Raw genomic sequence first — 15,846 nt, 5'->3', positions numbered from 1 at the left:
GAGTCACTATTTTACCATCGGAATCAACTAGAAAATAACTAACACATATAATCCACCTAAGTATTTATAGATAACAGTCCACATAAACCACATGTTTTCAGAAGCAAATATTCTAGCAAACAAAACAGTTGTCTTGGGCCAAGAGTTCTTAGCCAGGTCTTTGAACATTTGATGCCTCCCTGAATTCTTCCCCTCCAATGCTGGAAAATGGTATCAATATATGAACATTTAGTAATCTCAGGGCAGTAGACAGCCAACCAGCTGTTGTTATGTGACACTGGGAAGAACAGCTTCTGGTGACTTACATTTTATTTTTTTCAGTCATTATAGGGTCTTTCCTCCACAGATATCCAGATCATCAGCAAAGTAACAACAGAAGTAACCAGATTTTTATATACCTGGTTAACTGGTTCAATCCAGCCACACCACTTCATAAAAAGTCACATAATCTATCAGACATACTTCTTCCAGGAAAGTATTTAAGTTTTCAAGGCCACTACTGAAAACCTGCTACTGTCCCACTTATTCTTCTTTCAATTATGTGAGCTAGATGTTCCCTCTTGCAACTGCACATGCTAATTGTTACCTCAATCTTTTTAATCCACTAAACCAGGCCTTTCTAGTAATTGATAAACAGCTCATCTTATTCTGATAACTGAGCTGATTAAACAAATATCCTGATAAAGTTATCAGTTGGATGTGTGAATGGGACAGAACTATACTTGTCTTTCTGCCACAGCATTAAACTTCTAATTGCCTGAAGATTTACAGACCATATTCTGACAGGTCTTTCACAACTGCATTTAACCTATAGGAAAAAAAAGAGTTCTTTACCTCCCTCAGGGTTGCAGAACTATTTTGTAAGAATATCAGGACTCAGACTTCTCTGCTCCTATTTAAGCAATAGTCATGTCAGACGAAGCAAAAGGCGGCAAGGTAGAGCCAACCTAATCTTAAGGAAGAGCCTTCATTTTTGTATCTTGGTTTAGGATTTTAAAAGAGGCCATAAGTCTCTTTTTCTTCATTTTGAGGGAACCTCCAATGGCAAGTGACAGTAAACAAGGTTCACTAAGAATAAAGTATCCTTGCTGCATAGGCAACCTATATGCTTATTTCTCCTTATTTGAAGTGCTCAAAGGCATTTTATTCTTCCGCTCTTCAGGCAGTTTAAGCTTTTTTTTCCATGGTGGGTGGAGTATATTCACTGTCATCTGATTAATTTGTACTATTCCCACAGTCTTCATTCCAGGCAAGAGATTTCATTCACAGGATTCCTGTTCTAGTCTGCAGCTCACCTCATTTTTTTTTAGGATATGATATATATACCACCACCGTTTTTGTAATGTTTTAGCTGATCTGCTTTGTGGTCTAGGCACAAGACTTTAGGAACAGGAAGGAAGCAATGAGAAAAGCAGAACAAAGTAAACTGTTTCCCTAACAGTCTGCATATCTAAAAGTAGCGAAGACCAAGAAGTGCTTAAAACACCACAACCGTGGAACTAAACCCAGATTTAAGTTGATTTGGACATTTATTCTACTTTTATGACTAAAAATGAGAGTTTGTTTCCTTGTGGGTTACTTACGTTAGCAAAGGCTAAAAATCAGTGCCAGTGCCAAGGTTTGGTGCTACAAATGTGTCAGAGAAAACACTTATAAAGAGAGCAGGTGGCTGTGAAAGGAGCATTAAGTCTTTGACACTATGCAGCAGAACAGTTTGCTGTCAACACCACATGGAATCACTCTTGGATGAAAAATAGTACCACATACTGAGACTTTTTTTTAAATAGTTTCAGTTGTATACACACTCATTTCTTTGTCTAACGTTTTACCCAAAGGCGCAAAGGCAGCTCTTGAGCCGCAATGCAGGGTTGCTACCATTCTCAGAACCATTTTACTGGGACATGAAAAGGGCTCTACATCCTACCTACTACAAGGTCTTGCACCTAGTATCAGCAAGAGATCAGAGATATGGAAACACTAATGCATATGAAAGCATCTTCTTTATAGAAAATTACAGGTCTGTTTTTCTGCCTTAAACTTAAGACAACACAGAAACTATGAGAAACTGGGCCTCATTTTAACAGTACAGAAGGAAAAAACTGCACAGCCTTACCTAAACTCATCTTGCTGTTCTGCCAGTTGATCCATCAAAATCTGAAGTCGATCCCACCTCATCCGACTGCACTCTTTATGGAAGTCAAATGCTATATACCTGTTCAGAGAGAATAATGTCTTCAGATTACATATGTAGTACAGTGAAGGTCTCAGGAAAAAACCCCATAGGAAAAGGCTGATCCACAAAACAGGTAGCGACAGTGGGTTTGTTTTTCTGTAGAGATGGCTTCCAGCAAATACCTGTGAATTTTGTCAGTGCTCTGTAACCTTTTGAGGCTGCACCCTTGTGTGCATGGTGACAGTCATGTCTTCACAAAAGCAAAAGAAAAACCCACACTTACACACCAACAACACACAAACACACCCCTGACGGTAGTAAAAGAAGCACGCAGAAGTGAGACAGACACCTCTAACTACTCTGGTGAAGGTGGCAGCAGGGCACCACACAAGGATAAAAAAAACTTGGAAAAAATTCAAAGTACATCAGGATTTATAAGGGCATCTTGATTATACTCTGCAATTCCTTAGTTATGCTTAGACTGAAGTGAATCTTTATTAAAAGAAGATACCTTTTCTGATTACAGGTGATTTTGTCCTTTGACATACCTGAGTGACAAGAATACTATGCAGCAATTCCAGGGAGAAGCTAGAGGTAAGTATCTGTGGAACCTGGATGCTTGCCCCTCCCCAAGCGTTTGTGAATGCAGCACAGGCACATCGTAAAATTCTGCACTGTGCTAAGACTCCCACAAAGAGATGGAATTTCTCTTGTGATTAAAGTGCATTCTTTACTCTCTTGGGTCATTGTTCCACTGTGGTCCAGACATTTAAACTATACGTTCCCCTTACTGTTTCCTCCTTTATCTTAATACTGTTTTACTCACTCTTAGCACTCCCTTACTAAATCAGGAATGTAACCAAGCCCTTTTCCCAGAAGCCAGTTCTACAGAGAATGATTCTTTTTCTCCAAAACGCAGAAGATCCCCACAGTACTCATAGCATACTACTACTCCAATACTGGCATTACTGTTGCCTCTGAGCAACCTTCTTTATTCTGTCTCCTCTCTGTCTCTTATTTGCTTTTTGGTCTTCTACTTAGAATGTGAGCTCTGAGGTAGGGGCACTGGTTATATGCACATTACATCAGAAAAACAAACAAGTCAGACAGTTGGTAAAGGCTAAACTGATCACTTTCTGGGTCTCAGAAGCAATGCTCAACTTAACACAAAAAGTATAATTTCACTTCACACGTACCTGACCATTCCGTTTGCCATGCTGTTTACCATTTTTGCAAATGTTTGCTCAAGAGGCTTTTCTGAACCTTTTTGGTTAACCTGGGAGAAAGAAGGAAGAAAAGAGACAGCATTACTCAAAAGCCTGCTTAAAAGAGCAACAGCTTATTCAGGATGAAGAAGTGACAGCATACCAAGTTCACAATCATCTGCTTGCCATAGCTAATTATTTGTGAGTCAAAATGTCTTTGGAAGCCATCCATCTAGAAGACAAAGGAAATATGTTGACAGAAGTATGCTTCTATTAAGATCTGTGATTTACAAGAAATCTCTATAACCATCTTTTTGATGACAACGCATAGATAGTTTTATAGCTGTTTGATTTTCTCTATTGTGCTAATACATTTCTATTTTCATCCCCCCAGTCCATTCTGCTCTTCTTATCAAAGAAGTCACAGATAACAAATATTGTGCAGCTACTAAAATTGCTGCGATCAAGAACCAAAGACAAACTACTCTTATTGATGTCTGGATCTTTTTCAGGCTCTGAACTCATCTTAAGGGGCACGCAGTCTCTTGCTTCTACCTTTTAAACATGAAACTCAATCCACTATGGCTGATTTTTATTCTTCTGACCCTATCACACAACCGTGAGCCCAGAAATATATTAAAGCCCCAAGACACAACAAACACTCACATACATGATTTACTGACTTGCTGATCTGTGGCTTTGGTTTATACTTGAGATTTGGTCTTTGAGACCAGAAGAAAGGAATTGATCCACGGGTCTGCAAAAGAATGGAAATAGTTTTAAACTACAAAACTTACAAACTTGCTTGCCATTTAAAAATAAAGCAGACTGAATTATTTCATTTGTGCACGTGTACATCTTGTATATAAAAATCTATGTTTAGAAACATTGACAGAGCTATCCATGTATCTCAGGCCAGTAAGCAGCTCCTTACATTGACTTTACCTGAACAAATGATGCTTTGCTCCCCTTATAATGCACAATTTGTTCTGTTTCAACAAAGTTAGCAGCATGACCTTCTGAATCGATACCTAGGGAAGAAGACGACCTTGTTAACCAGCTCAGACTGCCTACAGAACAGCAACAGTGGATCAGCAAAAGGCTTCTTAACCCTTTCCGTTTAAGCTCCCAGAGAGCATGAAAATACAACAGAGATGCCCGAAGATGGTAAATTAAACACACCTTTGGAAAAGTTTAACATGATCTGTACTACATTTAAGTTGAATAAGCACAGTTGTGCTTAACACATTTTGATATTTACAGTCCTAGATATTGATAATACAAACTAAAATACAAGCACTTTGACACTGAAATATGCACAGTTCAACAGCAACGGCACTGCAGAAACAGACAAATTTCTTCAAAAGCCTGTTTGCTGGGACTAAGAACAGAGAAAGTAATTTAAACCCATCTTCCTGTTCACCTTTTAACTTGAAAAAGTTAGAGGACACCACTATTCAGGGCTCCCCTGCCAGGACCAGTGATGCCCTTAGTTGAATTTACTGCTAGGCCAAAAGGGCTGTTACACACTTGCACTCCAATAAAAACTGTAGTGTTAAAAACCCCTACAAAAAACTTTAGCAGTTATCTCTAGGAGGAATAAAGAGTCAGTTTCAGTAAATACCAGAGCATGCTTCAGTTCCTCATACATGTTCCTAATATTTTCTTTGAAGCAAGGAGCTCTTGAGACAAACTATTATAAGCATTTTTTTTGTTCAAGTCATTACATAGCAATTACTCTTAAAGGTACGTCACATGATAGAACTCGTATTATTATGCAAATAATAATAATAATAATTATTATTATTATTATTAATCAATTTGTTATTTTACCTCTAACATAGTAGCGTACACCAGCCCTGAAACAACTTCTTCTGGAAACAAGCAGCCAGTCAAAACACTTGCCATTAATAGAACAAGAGTGCATAGTGATAACTAATGAATAAGGCTAAGGAAAAAACCTCAAAATTTCATTAGGATATTTTTATGTATCAAACATCAAGGAACTGAGCAAGCACATTCAGAGAAACTGTAAACATCTCACACCAGTAACAGTTGAACATTAAATTTGAGAGAGTAACTTAATATTAGCATCAGTAAGTGAATCAGAAAAGAACAGGCTATAGCTGACAACACTGATGAACACACATTAAAACTGCTGTAACTGAGAAAATGGGATTCTAAAGATGATTAATCTGGTCTTATGATCCTCTGTATATCAGTAAATGGACTGACTTCTAACATTCTGTTCAGTACTACACACTACATTCTGTAGTTTTATGAAGCTATCTTAACAGGTTCTTGCCCCTACTGCTTTTAACAAAAAAATACCACTCCAAAAATTTTTCTAGGCTTTTAGAAGAATGAATATCATGGGCTGTTATACCTCGCACTTGTAAGTGCAACACATCACATTTACAGATGCCAGGACTAGCAGTACAGTGGATTGGCTTTCAAAGCCATGCCAAAAAAAAGAATGAGCACGTACGAAGTCTCCAGTGGGAGCTTCTTATGTAAGATTGCTTTCCTGCTCAGCCTGGCTTCATAAAGTGGCAGGGACACCATAACCTGGGACTGAGCAGCAACCGGGGGCATTGACAGCTAGTTTCAGTTTTAAAGTCTTGTTCTGTGCTGCTTACATTTGCCTTTATTTGAACTACAGTAAACTACCAAGTCCACTGGAGACCAGCATTCATTGTGAATAACTTTTCCAGGTGGATTCACAGGCTTTCAGTCTTTGCCCCTAAAAACTGAAACCTACAACTTTAAAGCAAACAAAAGATTAAAATAGTCATTTTTCCAAGCTGCAGTATCAGCATACCACAGTCTTCTGTTCTTTGAGGAATCTAGACACTTTCACTTAAGGTTGGTAAACTTTTTTTTTAAATAGCACATTTTATGTAATCCTATATTTATTATTCAAATAGGACATAAAGCAGCTGTGTTGCATGTGAGCACCTAAGCTACATTAAAGAGCACACTGACTGCATACATGGAACATCTTGATTTATGTGTGCATTTGTGCTAGTACTGTGTGGTAAAATTAAAGGAATATGATACAAATTGATCCTATATAATCCAGAATGCTCTCACAACTTGTAAATTAGACTGAAAAAGACCTATTCCTCTGCTTCCCTTGAAAATTACTGCCAGGTCCTACACCCTTTACAACACTTGTACAGCCAACAGTTTCCTGCAAAGAAAGGTTACCTCTAAACTTAACTGCTTAGCAACAATCAGCCTATTTTTCTGTCTGCTATCTCTGTCCTAACTTAAATGGCAACTCAATATTGGCTACTTCCTACACACAAAACCCAGGAAAGACATAATTTACTGTTCTTTAGAAGGGGATTTTTTTTTTTGAGCAGTGAGGGAAATACTAAATGTAGTTTAGGCTTTAGATGATCAAAGTCTTGATTACCCAAGGAAGTCCATTATTTCTTATCACTGCAAGACTGCAACCCCAGTGCATATACAGGTTTATGAAGGGTGTGGGGTAGGGAGAATCTTTTGATTTTTACTGAAATAACTGCTAGTTGCACTGCAACAGATCTGCTTAGGGCTCTTCCTAGCATTTTCATCACTAAAAAACCCATTTCTTTAAATTCCTGGGTTCTCTAAGGTGTTTGGTTAGTATCAGAATTACAGCAAAACATACATTACTTATGCTAATTATTAATATAGTGAAAATAGGACAGAGGAAGGTGTTAATTGCAGTCTGCCAATTGCTAATTGCAATCCACCCAGATTCTTCCACCCCAGGCCCGCAGGGTAAGGACTGGGTTGCTCTGACAGCTCCCTTTTGCTCTCCTCTCCACCCCCTCCCACCACATTTTCCATTAAATAAAGTCACAGGAAAGAAGGGCTGGAGATTGACCAGCTGCTGACAGTCCTACCAGAAGGCTCCAACCAGCCGGGAAGCTGTTCCTTGCACACACCTGAGGGGCCTTTGCAATGTAGGAACTAAGGAGAATGTGGCCTAAAGTGGCTCTGTCCAGTCTTGCCAGTCCTTTTCATACTGCCAGTCCAGGAGTACCTGGGACTTGCTGCTGATCACACACTGCATGAGGAACACTGCCTCCAGAAAGCATTAGGCTTACTCACAGTATATACCCCTTCTCAAAAATAAATTAATGACTGCTTTGCTCAAAAGGCGTTGGTGCAGGAAAAGCAGTTGCCTAGGAGGAGCACTCCAGAAGCCTTCAGTAGAACTCCTTATCCATTTATTCACCAACAGGAACATCTATAAGCACTCCTTCAAGTCAAAACTGTTCTCCCTTATTTTACATCCAAAGTAAATGCTAAGTGAAGGTATCCTTATAGCAAGATAAGCAGTACTACAGCTGATGTGAGAGCATTTGCCATATTCATCTTAACCTTCAATCCCCTTGAAAGACAGTTATGCAAATTATGTCTGTAAAATTAAATACATTAAGCCTTAAAAGCAGAATATTCAAGTGAGTTAAAATACGAGTGGGCTGTCAAACAACATGTAATGCTCATATCTGAACAAACTTCAGCTTAATTCTGACACTGTTCTGTTCTAGTTGCCAGCAGAGCCAGTAGAGCAGCCACATCAGCAACCATTTTGCTGTTGCCATATTCAGCACTGAGCTTTACAACATAAAAGGATACATCCGTGCATCACAGGTGTAGCAAACCTATGGATCTGAAATACACACATAACACGTGTTAAAAATATTAAACGCTGGCAGCCAAAAAAAGGTGAGTGACTATGCTTTGTCTAGAAGGGTTTTTTTATTTTGTTTTTAGTAGTTTACATACTTTTTATCCTTTACTTTTTGTTTAGGGTGCAGTAATTCTTTCTGAGAAAAGAAGTTCAAAGACAACAGCAACATATGTAACCCTTATTAGTAGCAGGGAAAAATACTAATTAAGAGACCTTGACAAAAAAAAAAATCTAAGTTGCTTTGTCATCCTATACATGGCATTTACTCTTCTACAAACATGCCATATACAAAGCAATACACATTGAATACCTTTTGATATGGTATTTTCTGTACCTCCACAGCATGATGTGAGCAGAGACAGTAAGCAATAAACAACACAGGGTTTCAGTAAGGAATACTTCCATGTGATTAATATTTAAAACGCTTGTTCCAGGGTTTTCCCTATCCTGACACTCCTGAATAACTTGGTCTTTCAAGAACAATTAAAATTAAATTTTTCCAATCCTAGAAGTCAGAAATAACACATCACATTACCTAAACCTGTCACTATAGCAAGCCACCTATAATCAATATGAGGTCACACTTCCCCTCACATATCAGTTATCTACCTCTTCAACTTGTGTTTTGCCTCCTACATCTGTTTTCACCAACCAGACTTGGCTTTCTCTGCTGTTCCCACCACAGCTTCTTTCTCATTTCCCAAGCTTTGTTTGCATAGCACTATCCAAACTATACCTCCCTATTTTGCATAGCAATATCCAAACCATGCCTCCAGAATATGCACAACAGCCTTTTGCTAATTCCTATCTTCACATTCCAGAAGCACTGCACAGCCTTTTGGAACAGCGCTGTCTAATGTAAGAGCACATCTCCACAGGTTACTGAGACAGAAATAGAAGCAGTGCGTCATTCACTTTGATAAATGAGAAGTGCTGGTAGAGAGAAAAGGCTGCTGTAGTGCAGACAATTTGAGAACTTTAACACATGCCTCAAGTCTTTAGCAGGAAGGGGCTTAGATCTGTCTGGCCATTGAGACACTACAGCTGTGGCTCATGGTCTTGCACTTGCTGGACTAAGTGTATTCAAAAATGGCATTGTGCTAGTGTTCATTTGAAATAAAGTGAAAAAACCTAAACAGTCAGTATTACTCTTAATAATCAGCTTTATCACCTGTTCACTAGACAAACTGAGTTCAAACTCATGGAGAAAGATGCTGGCCAGTCTTAGAAAAAAGTGTTGAGCTGAATCTTGCCTATACCTAAAGATAAATAAGGAGCTAAACTTCAAAAAGCTTGAGAAGCATATGCTGTGCAGTGTAACTTTCCCTTTGGTTTATATCAGCACAGTCTCTTCAAATGCAGCCATTTCCAAAGAGTCAGCTTTATTCTATGTGCTACTGAGGACACCGACAAAGTTGGAAGTTTGAAAGCAGAAGACTGTAACTGTGCAAAACTAGGAGATGAACAGCCACATTACACTGTCTGAAATAAGAGACAGAACTACAGGAAACTGTTGTATATTTATAGCAAAGGTGTATTTGTTCTGTATTAATATAATCATTACAAAGTGTTTACCTCTGGTTGAGCAGCAAATTCCCTAAGAAGATGCCCATTCCATACAAACCGTGGATCTGCCTGCAGCAAGATAAAAGCCAACATGCATTTAGAGACTGTCAGTTCTGTTTAATTCAGAATAAAAGCAATACCACAGTATCCAAGCATTACACAAGTTTAAGTGAACAGAGATGGAATACCCTTCATTCATCGGTATCATTCATATTCTCAACTAGAAATCTAAATAAAAATAAAATACAAAAGTTAAAAGAACAGTTCTCTCCAGCCTTTAAGGGTGTTGTCTGACACTTCAGACATGTTAAACCATTAACAACTGAGCTGCAGTACCAGAATAACATTCTGGTCTTTGCCCTAAGTAAAGAGAGCTTGAGGAGATTATCCAAAATTTTAAGAACAGCAGCAAAGTAACTAAAATGGACAGAAGGTAAAGAAACAAGGAGTCCTGTATGCAATAATCAACAATTCTGAGAACTGGAAGTTAAACAATACTTGTAGTTTAAAAGACAAAAGTATTTATATTCAGGTGCACAAGTGATCCTCTTCAACTTTGTGTATTTCCTACTCCTAATTCACCCCAAAAGTGTCTTGTGCAGGTTGCTGAGCACATTCCAGAAAACTACCAGATTAGTCACAAAAGTGACATTTCCTGCAGAAAGTAGTGTGGGCTCTGGGGAATGGCACAAATCTCAACTTTAAGATGAGGTAGGCAGACAATGCTGAGGATGAGAGGTAATTCAAGCTCTGCACTGGAACAGTCCTTTGCCTAACAGAAAACAATACGTACAACTATCTGCCAGAAACTGATCAAGATACTGCAGGAAGGATTTGAACTAGCAAAATAACATGACTCGATGCTTTGGTGCCCTTATACTGGGGTTGTTTCCATCTACCATCTTAAAAAAAAAAACAAACCATCACCACCACCAACAAAAAAACAAACAACAAACATCCACACATCAGCCACAGGCCAGGCTTCTCTTGTAGAGATGATCTGGAGATAGTCAAGATCATCACCATGCTTTTACTAAGCTGGTATACTGCAGCTTCTTCTCATTGCAATTAGAAGTGTTCAGTATTGAAGTCAGAGGCAAAATTTCATTTATTTTGAGTTTTTAAAACTAATTTAAAGCAGATTTCAGTAAGTGCTTCTAACTTCCTGATCTAGAAGTCTAACATCACATCTGCACACATTTCTAGAATTTCACATTGCTCCCAAGCTATCAGACTTAAGAAAAGGTGGACCAGTATGCTCTGCTGCAACCCGTAACAGTTTTGGTAAGACTCCACAGTGCTCAACAAACTTTTGTACCGAAGCATTAGAGTCCAGCAATTTGCACCCTCATTCTAACCACCCAATGAAGCAAACTCAAATTGTAACTTGACTTAACATACTCGACAAACTTGCTTGTTTCCTTCTTTTTCCTTCTGCTGTCAGCTTCTTCCTGAAAACTGCCCCAGTACAATTCAATTCACAAGACCACAGAGATAGCATAATTACACAGTTTAGCAACATAATGCTATTTTTTGCTAGTTCTATTATAACAATTTGCATTTAAGCAACAAGTAAAACTGTTTCACTAGTTTAAATTAATTGTTAAAATAGTAAAGCTGTTTCTAGTTTAACAGAGGACCGTAAATGCTTTGATAGTACCTGCTACCATTTAGCATATTAATTCCTTGGGGGGGGGGGGGGGAGGTTTAGGCTCAAGTATAATGGAACCACTAATTTCAGCAACATCATCCTAAGCTTTGCAGAAGTTTCCTTTAGTTTCCGATAAGTTTGTTCTGACATCATTTAAACGCCAGCTGCACAAATTAAACTTAAGCCATGCAGAACTGATAGGCAATATCTGGGACACAAACACAAAGCAAAATTAAATCCTTACCCTCTCTAGGAGGCTCATTTCTTGGAACTCTGGGCTGGTGTTGGCTAACCGTTGCAGTGTGTGTGTTAGGTCGTACGTTGTTGAGAAGTAAAATCCATCCACACTCAAGACATGACTAAGCATGGATAAAAATACTTTGTTATCCTGCAACTGTTGAGAGGAGAAAAAAAGGACAGAAAAGCTCTCATTTACCACTGTCAAAATATCATTATCATCAGATGGTGTGAGTTGGAAGAGACTTTAAAGATCATGATTCTTATAAGCTACCACTACTTTTTGAAGTGATGAGATGAACTCTGCCAGTGTTCTTGCGACACATGAGATCATCCAGAGATTATCATACAAGAAGGAAACCGCAAGATTGTAATTTTGATACTGGTTCACTGATAACCTGCAGCTAGCACACTGCAATCAAATTCTGCAAGAACATTCAGAGAGCGGAGAACAGTATTCCTGTGAGATAGCTACTGACATTAAACTAATATTTGCAACTTCCAAGCCAAAAAGGAAGTAATTAGTCGCCCTGAAAACCATTCAGTCCAAAATAACTCAACCAAAGCACAAAACAAAAGCCAAAAAAACCCAAAAAATTAGACAAGATGGCAATGCAAAAGAAAAGCTATAACTTATTGTCAAGATTACCCCAATAACTAATCTGTGTTCTCATCTCTTTCCTAGAAGAGCATCAGCTCCATTGGTTAGACATCCGTACCCACTCTCACCAATCCACAACGTATTGTTTTTAAGTCATCTTCATCCTTTCCCTCCCTCTTAAAAAAAAAATCAATTCTTCCCTGCTGGGCAATTATTTAATTGAACTATTCCATAAACTAAGCAAGACAGATAGTTAGGTATAAGCAAGGCAGCTTATTGTAGGGGCTATCAGAGCAGTAAAGCTGTGAGAAAGACTTAACAGGAAGAGCACTGTGCTTTTGCAGACTGGCTCAGGGAGCCTGCTTTGTAACAGGGTGCATTTGCACAATTTATTACAAAGCAGCACTAGAACACCTCTGCAGTATGCCAGGCAAGTGAAGGCTTCATGAAAGTCCTCAGAAGAGGAAAGCTGATACGGGATTTAGGAATGGGAACAAAGATGCAGCAAGACAGTTCATTTCATCCTCCCATGCTGTACCATCTTCAGAGGGCAGAAAGATGCCCAAAATGCAGATCAACCTCTGGGGACAATATTTTAAGTTCTACAATGCAAGTTTGTTATCTTGAATGACATAACTATATATACATCTATACTCAAGTATTGCATCAATTATAGTAGCCTGAACAAATCAGAGAAAAAGGTATAGTTCAAAGAACTCCTTAAATTTCGTAGTTTCATCAAATTAGGCCTTGTGGTAATGGAGATCAACAGAAGACGACATTCTCCCCAGCTTCCCTAATGAGACCACCTACCTGAATATCAGTTAAGTGCAGCATGGTCTTTTTGTAGGACAGGATGTCAAAGTCTGTTGCTTTCCAGATTGCATGACTGAAAATCTCCCCTACTTTTTTCTTTTTTGTTATTACAATAAGGTAGGTGCCTATAAATCAGAAAAAGCAAAGCTTAGAAACCAAACCAAAACAAACAGATGCACATATTAAGAAAAACAGCCTAAATTTGAAATTTCAGAAAACTGAAATCAACATGAAAGAATGAAGTTTCTTCAACTTACACCTAGGACTTTACATTCTTAACAATAAGGGGATGGAGCAGAAATAAACACGCTTGCTAAGGTACCCAATTCTGTAAACTCACAGATCTTGAGCTACTCATTAAGTTATTACGCAAATGGACACGAAAAAAGTGTCAGCTACTCTTACTTCAGACAAGATACTGCCTGAAAGTCTTTAGGCTTGCAAATGCAGAAAGAGGTCAATTGTCTTGAACATGGTGGAGAGCAAGTGGGAAATACACAAAAGTAAGCATGCTTCAGAATCCAGAAAGCCAATTCATCTTATCCTGAAAAAAATTTTGTCCTAATAGGTTCAAAATGGAAAAAATGGAAGAGGTGTTTTTTTTGTTTTAATAATTTCAGATAGAAAGTCTAGAGTTTTCCTGGTTGCATTAAGTAACAATGCAAAAAAATATCATGACAGTTCACTGACGACAATTAATTTACACTTGTTGGTAAGCACAAATAGTCTTATTTGTAAGCTTATTTCATTGTCACCTTAGTTTTGACGAAGATTACATCAGCAAATTGGACATTGATGAATCAAAATGTTTCATGGTCCACATCTACATTATAATCATTAAATGCTTACTTACAACTTCAATAAAGCAAAATAATGAGCAGGCCATGCAGAAGTACAAAGATACATATCTAGTACATTTTTGTACTAAAGCACTCAAAGAAATATAAACGCCAAAGCAGAAACAGTTCATACTGTGTGCAATAAGTTTAACCATTACTTGTATTTACTACTAGACCTAGATATACACCAAGTTTTATGGACAGGTCAATTACATCAGGTAGTCAAAGAACAAGTACTACCCCCACTTATTTTTTTTCCTCCACAGCTCTAGTGTTATACCTTTTATTTGGGTGGAACTTTCAAGCACTTAAAAGTTAAGCATCACTTTTAGTTGGTATGTCAGAAGCATCCAAATGCTTTATAAAAACTGCATATTACATCCACAGCTATGCCACAAAGATGCTACACAAATATATACAGCTAATGAGACACGAATTTTCATGTTGTCTTTTCCTATTTGGGTACACAATATTCTGATGGAGATTTCAAGAGCTCCAGGTATTATTTCAGCAATTTCCCCACCTTAATACTGTAATAGGAGGAGGACATTCATGCTTGTTAAAGATGCTTCATTGCTAGATATGGAACAAGTTTTACAGTAAACAGGTAATGGTGAACTGCCTAACACTTAGCTACATAGTTACTTTCACTGATACCCTCTTAAGTTTGACAGCTGTGTATTAACAATCAGTGCAAAGCTTTGGGAGATGGAAAAAACCACTCGGGCTATTAAAATAAGTTACAAACTTCTTTATTTTATATAACACTCAGTCAGATGAATGAAAGTCATTACGAAGCCTGTAAGCTGTGAAAATTCCCCTTTGGGACAGTTCAGTTTCAAAACAGTCAAGTCCTGTCAAGTACCTAAGACACAGGTGTCCATTACACTGCTATTAGTTTACAAGACTCACAATTCTTTACAATATGAGCATATAAAGTTCAGTAGTTTAAGATCCTGTCAGAAGTTACTGCATTTAATACAATGATACTTAGCTTCAACTGAGAACACTGCAATGCGTGAACTTAAATCCTTTCTATGTAAGATGACTTTTATTCAGTATGCACGCTCCTTATTACATCATTTTTCAGAATACATTTGTCTCAAACTCTAATAAAGTCTACCCACAGAAGATCTTTTGAATAGCAACACTTACTTTTCTGGATGCTTAGACTTCACACATCAGGTTTACTTGTGGCAGTGACTACTTAGATCCAAATCCCACCAAGATACTTTAGAAAAGTAGACAGCTTCTTCTTACCTTACCCTACAACTCCCTAAAATTTAGCATTGTTCCAGTCTGTCCTTTTAATGTTGAATTTTGTAGGATAGTCAGAATGCAATCATTACTTGAAGAGCTGCATCTACTACTCTTATCACCCTGTCACTCTCAGTTACTTGCGTACCAAGATTATTGGTTTGAAGTCAAACTTCATGCCCTAATATTTGACTGTTGCATCAAATTGCGCAGCTCAGATTAAAACCGTTAGGAAGCGTAAGTAGATGAAGTTCTTTACATACATTTGAAACGCGCTCCTTGGAACTCCACAAGCTGTCAGTTAACCCTACCTTTCGGGCAGCTACAGCTTCAGGAGGTATGTGAACACTCATGATAAACAATATATGTACCTCCACCCACTAGCAGCCACAAAGAAAGCCCATCGTACGGATGGAAATGTAACCTCAGATTCTTGCAAACACTATTTTTGTCTTTAAAGCTTCTTTAGCAATACATTTTGCCTAATTATTTTTAAAGAGAACAGTTTTGTATCCCTTACCTGCCACCAATCGGATTGTTCCCAAAATACCATATATAGGCCTTGTCACAGCTGAAGGGGGAACATCTTTCTTAACTGAAAAGCAGAAGGAAAAAAACATCAGAATTTCAGACTGCTTCTTTCATGACTACATTGGAAAACTATTAAACTAGGTTTGTCAAATCATCTTGGTCAAATCTCAAGTCTTGCTATTCTTAAGTATAAGAAGCAATGCATCAGAATTCCAAAGTCTGATGCAGGGCAAGGGGGAAGGATGTGGAAGTATTACAGAATCACAGAACGTTAGGGATT

The 15,846-nt window shown here is 38.1% G+C and overlaps 1 protein-coding gene across 1 annotated transcript in view; it reads right to left on the bottom strand.

Annotated features, from left to right (window-relative positions):
- SACM1L (SAC1 suppressor of actin mutations 1-like (yeast)) overlaps positions 1-15,630 on the bottom strand; it is a gene marked incomplete at its 5' end in the record, with an annotated part of 19,533 nt that extends 3,903 nt beyond the window's left edge. The window contains 12 exons of the mRNA XM_010182185.1: positions 1-38; positions 2,114-2,212; positions 3,370-3,449; positions 3,542-3,610; positions 4,049-4,135; positions 4,324-4,409; positions 5,212-5,313; positions 8,014-8,047; positions 9,644-9,703; positions 11,530-11,679; positions 12,937-13,064; positions 15,556-15,630. The exon at positions 1-38 is cut by the window's left edge and continues 119 nt beyond it. Coding sequence (XP_010180487.1) covers positions 1-38; positions 2,114-2,212; positions 3,370-3,449; positions 3,542-3,610; positions 4,049-4,135; positions 4,324-4,409; positions 5,212-5,313; positions 8,014-8,047; positions 9,644-9,703; positions 11,530-11,679; positions 12,937-13,064; positions 15,556-15,630 — 1,008 coding nt within the window. The remainder of the gene's footprint in view (positions 39-2,113; positions 2,213-3,369; positions 3,450-3,541; positions 3,611-4,048; positions 4,136-4,323; positions 4,410-5,211; positions 5,314-8,013; positions 8,048-9,643; positions 9,704-11,529; positions 11,680-12,936; positions 13,065-15,555) is intronic.
- Between the last annotated feature and the right edge of the window lie 216 nt (positions 15,631-15,846).

The sequence above is a fragment of the Mesitornis unicolor genome, unplaced genomic scaffold, assembly GCF_000695765.1.
Source record: "Mesitornis unicolor isolate BGI_N332 unplaced genomic scaffold, ASM69576v1 scaffold54673, whole genome shotgun sequence".
Taxonomy (NCBI): Eukaryota; Metazoa; Chordata; class Aves; order Mesitornithiformes; family Mesitornithidae; genus Mesitornis; species Mesitornis unicolor.
Note: the sequence above shows the minus strand (reverse complement) of the source record. Positions and strands in the feature narration are given on the sequence as shown.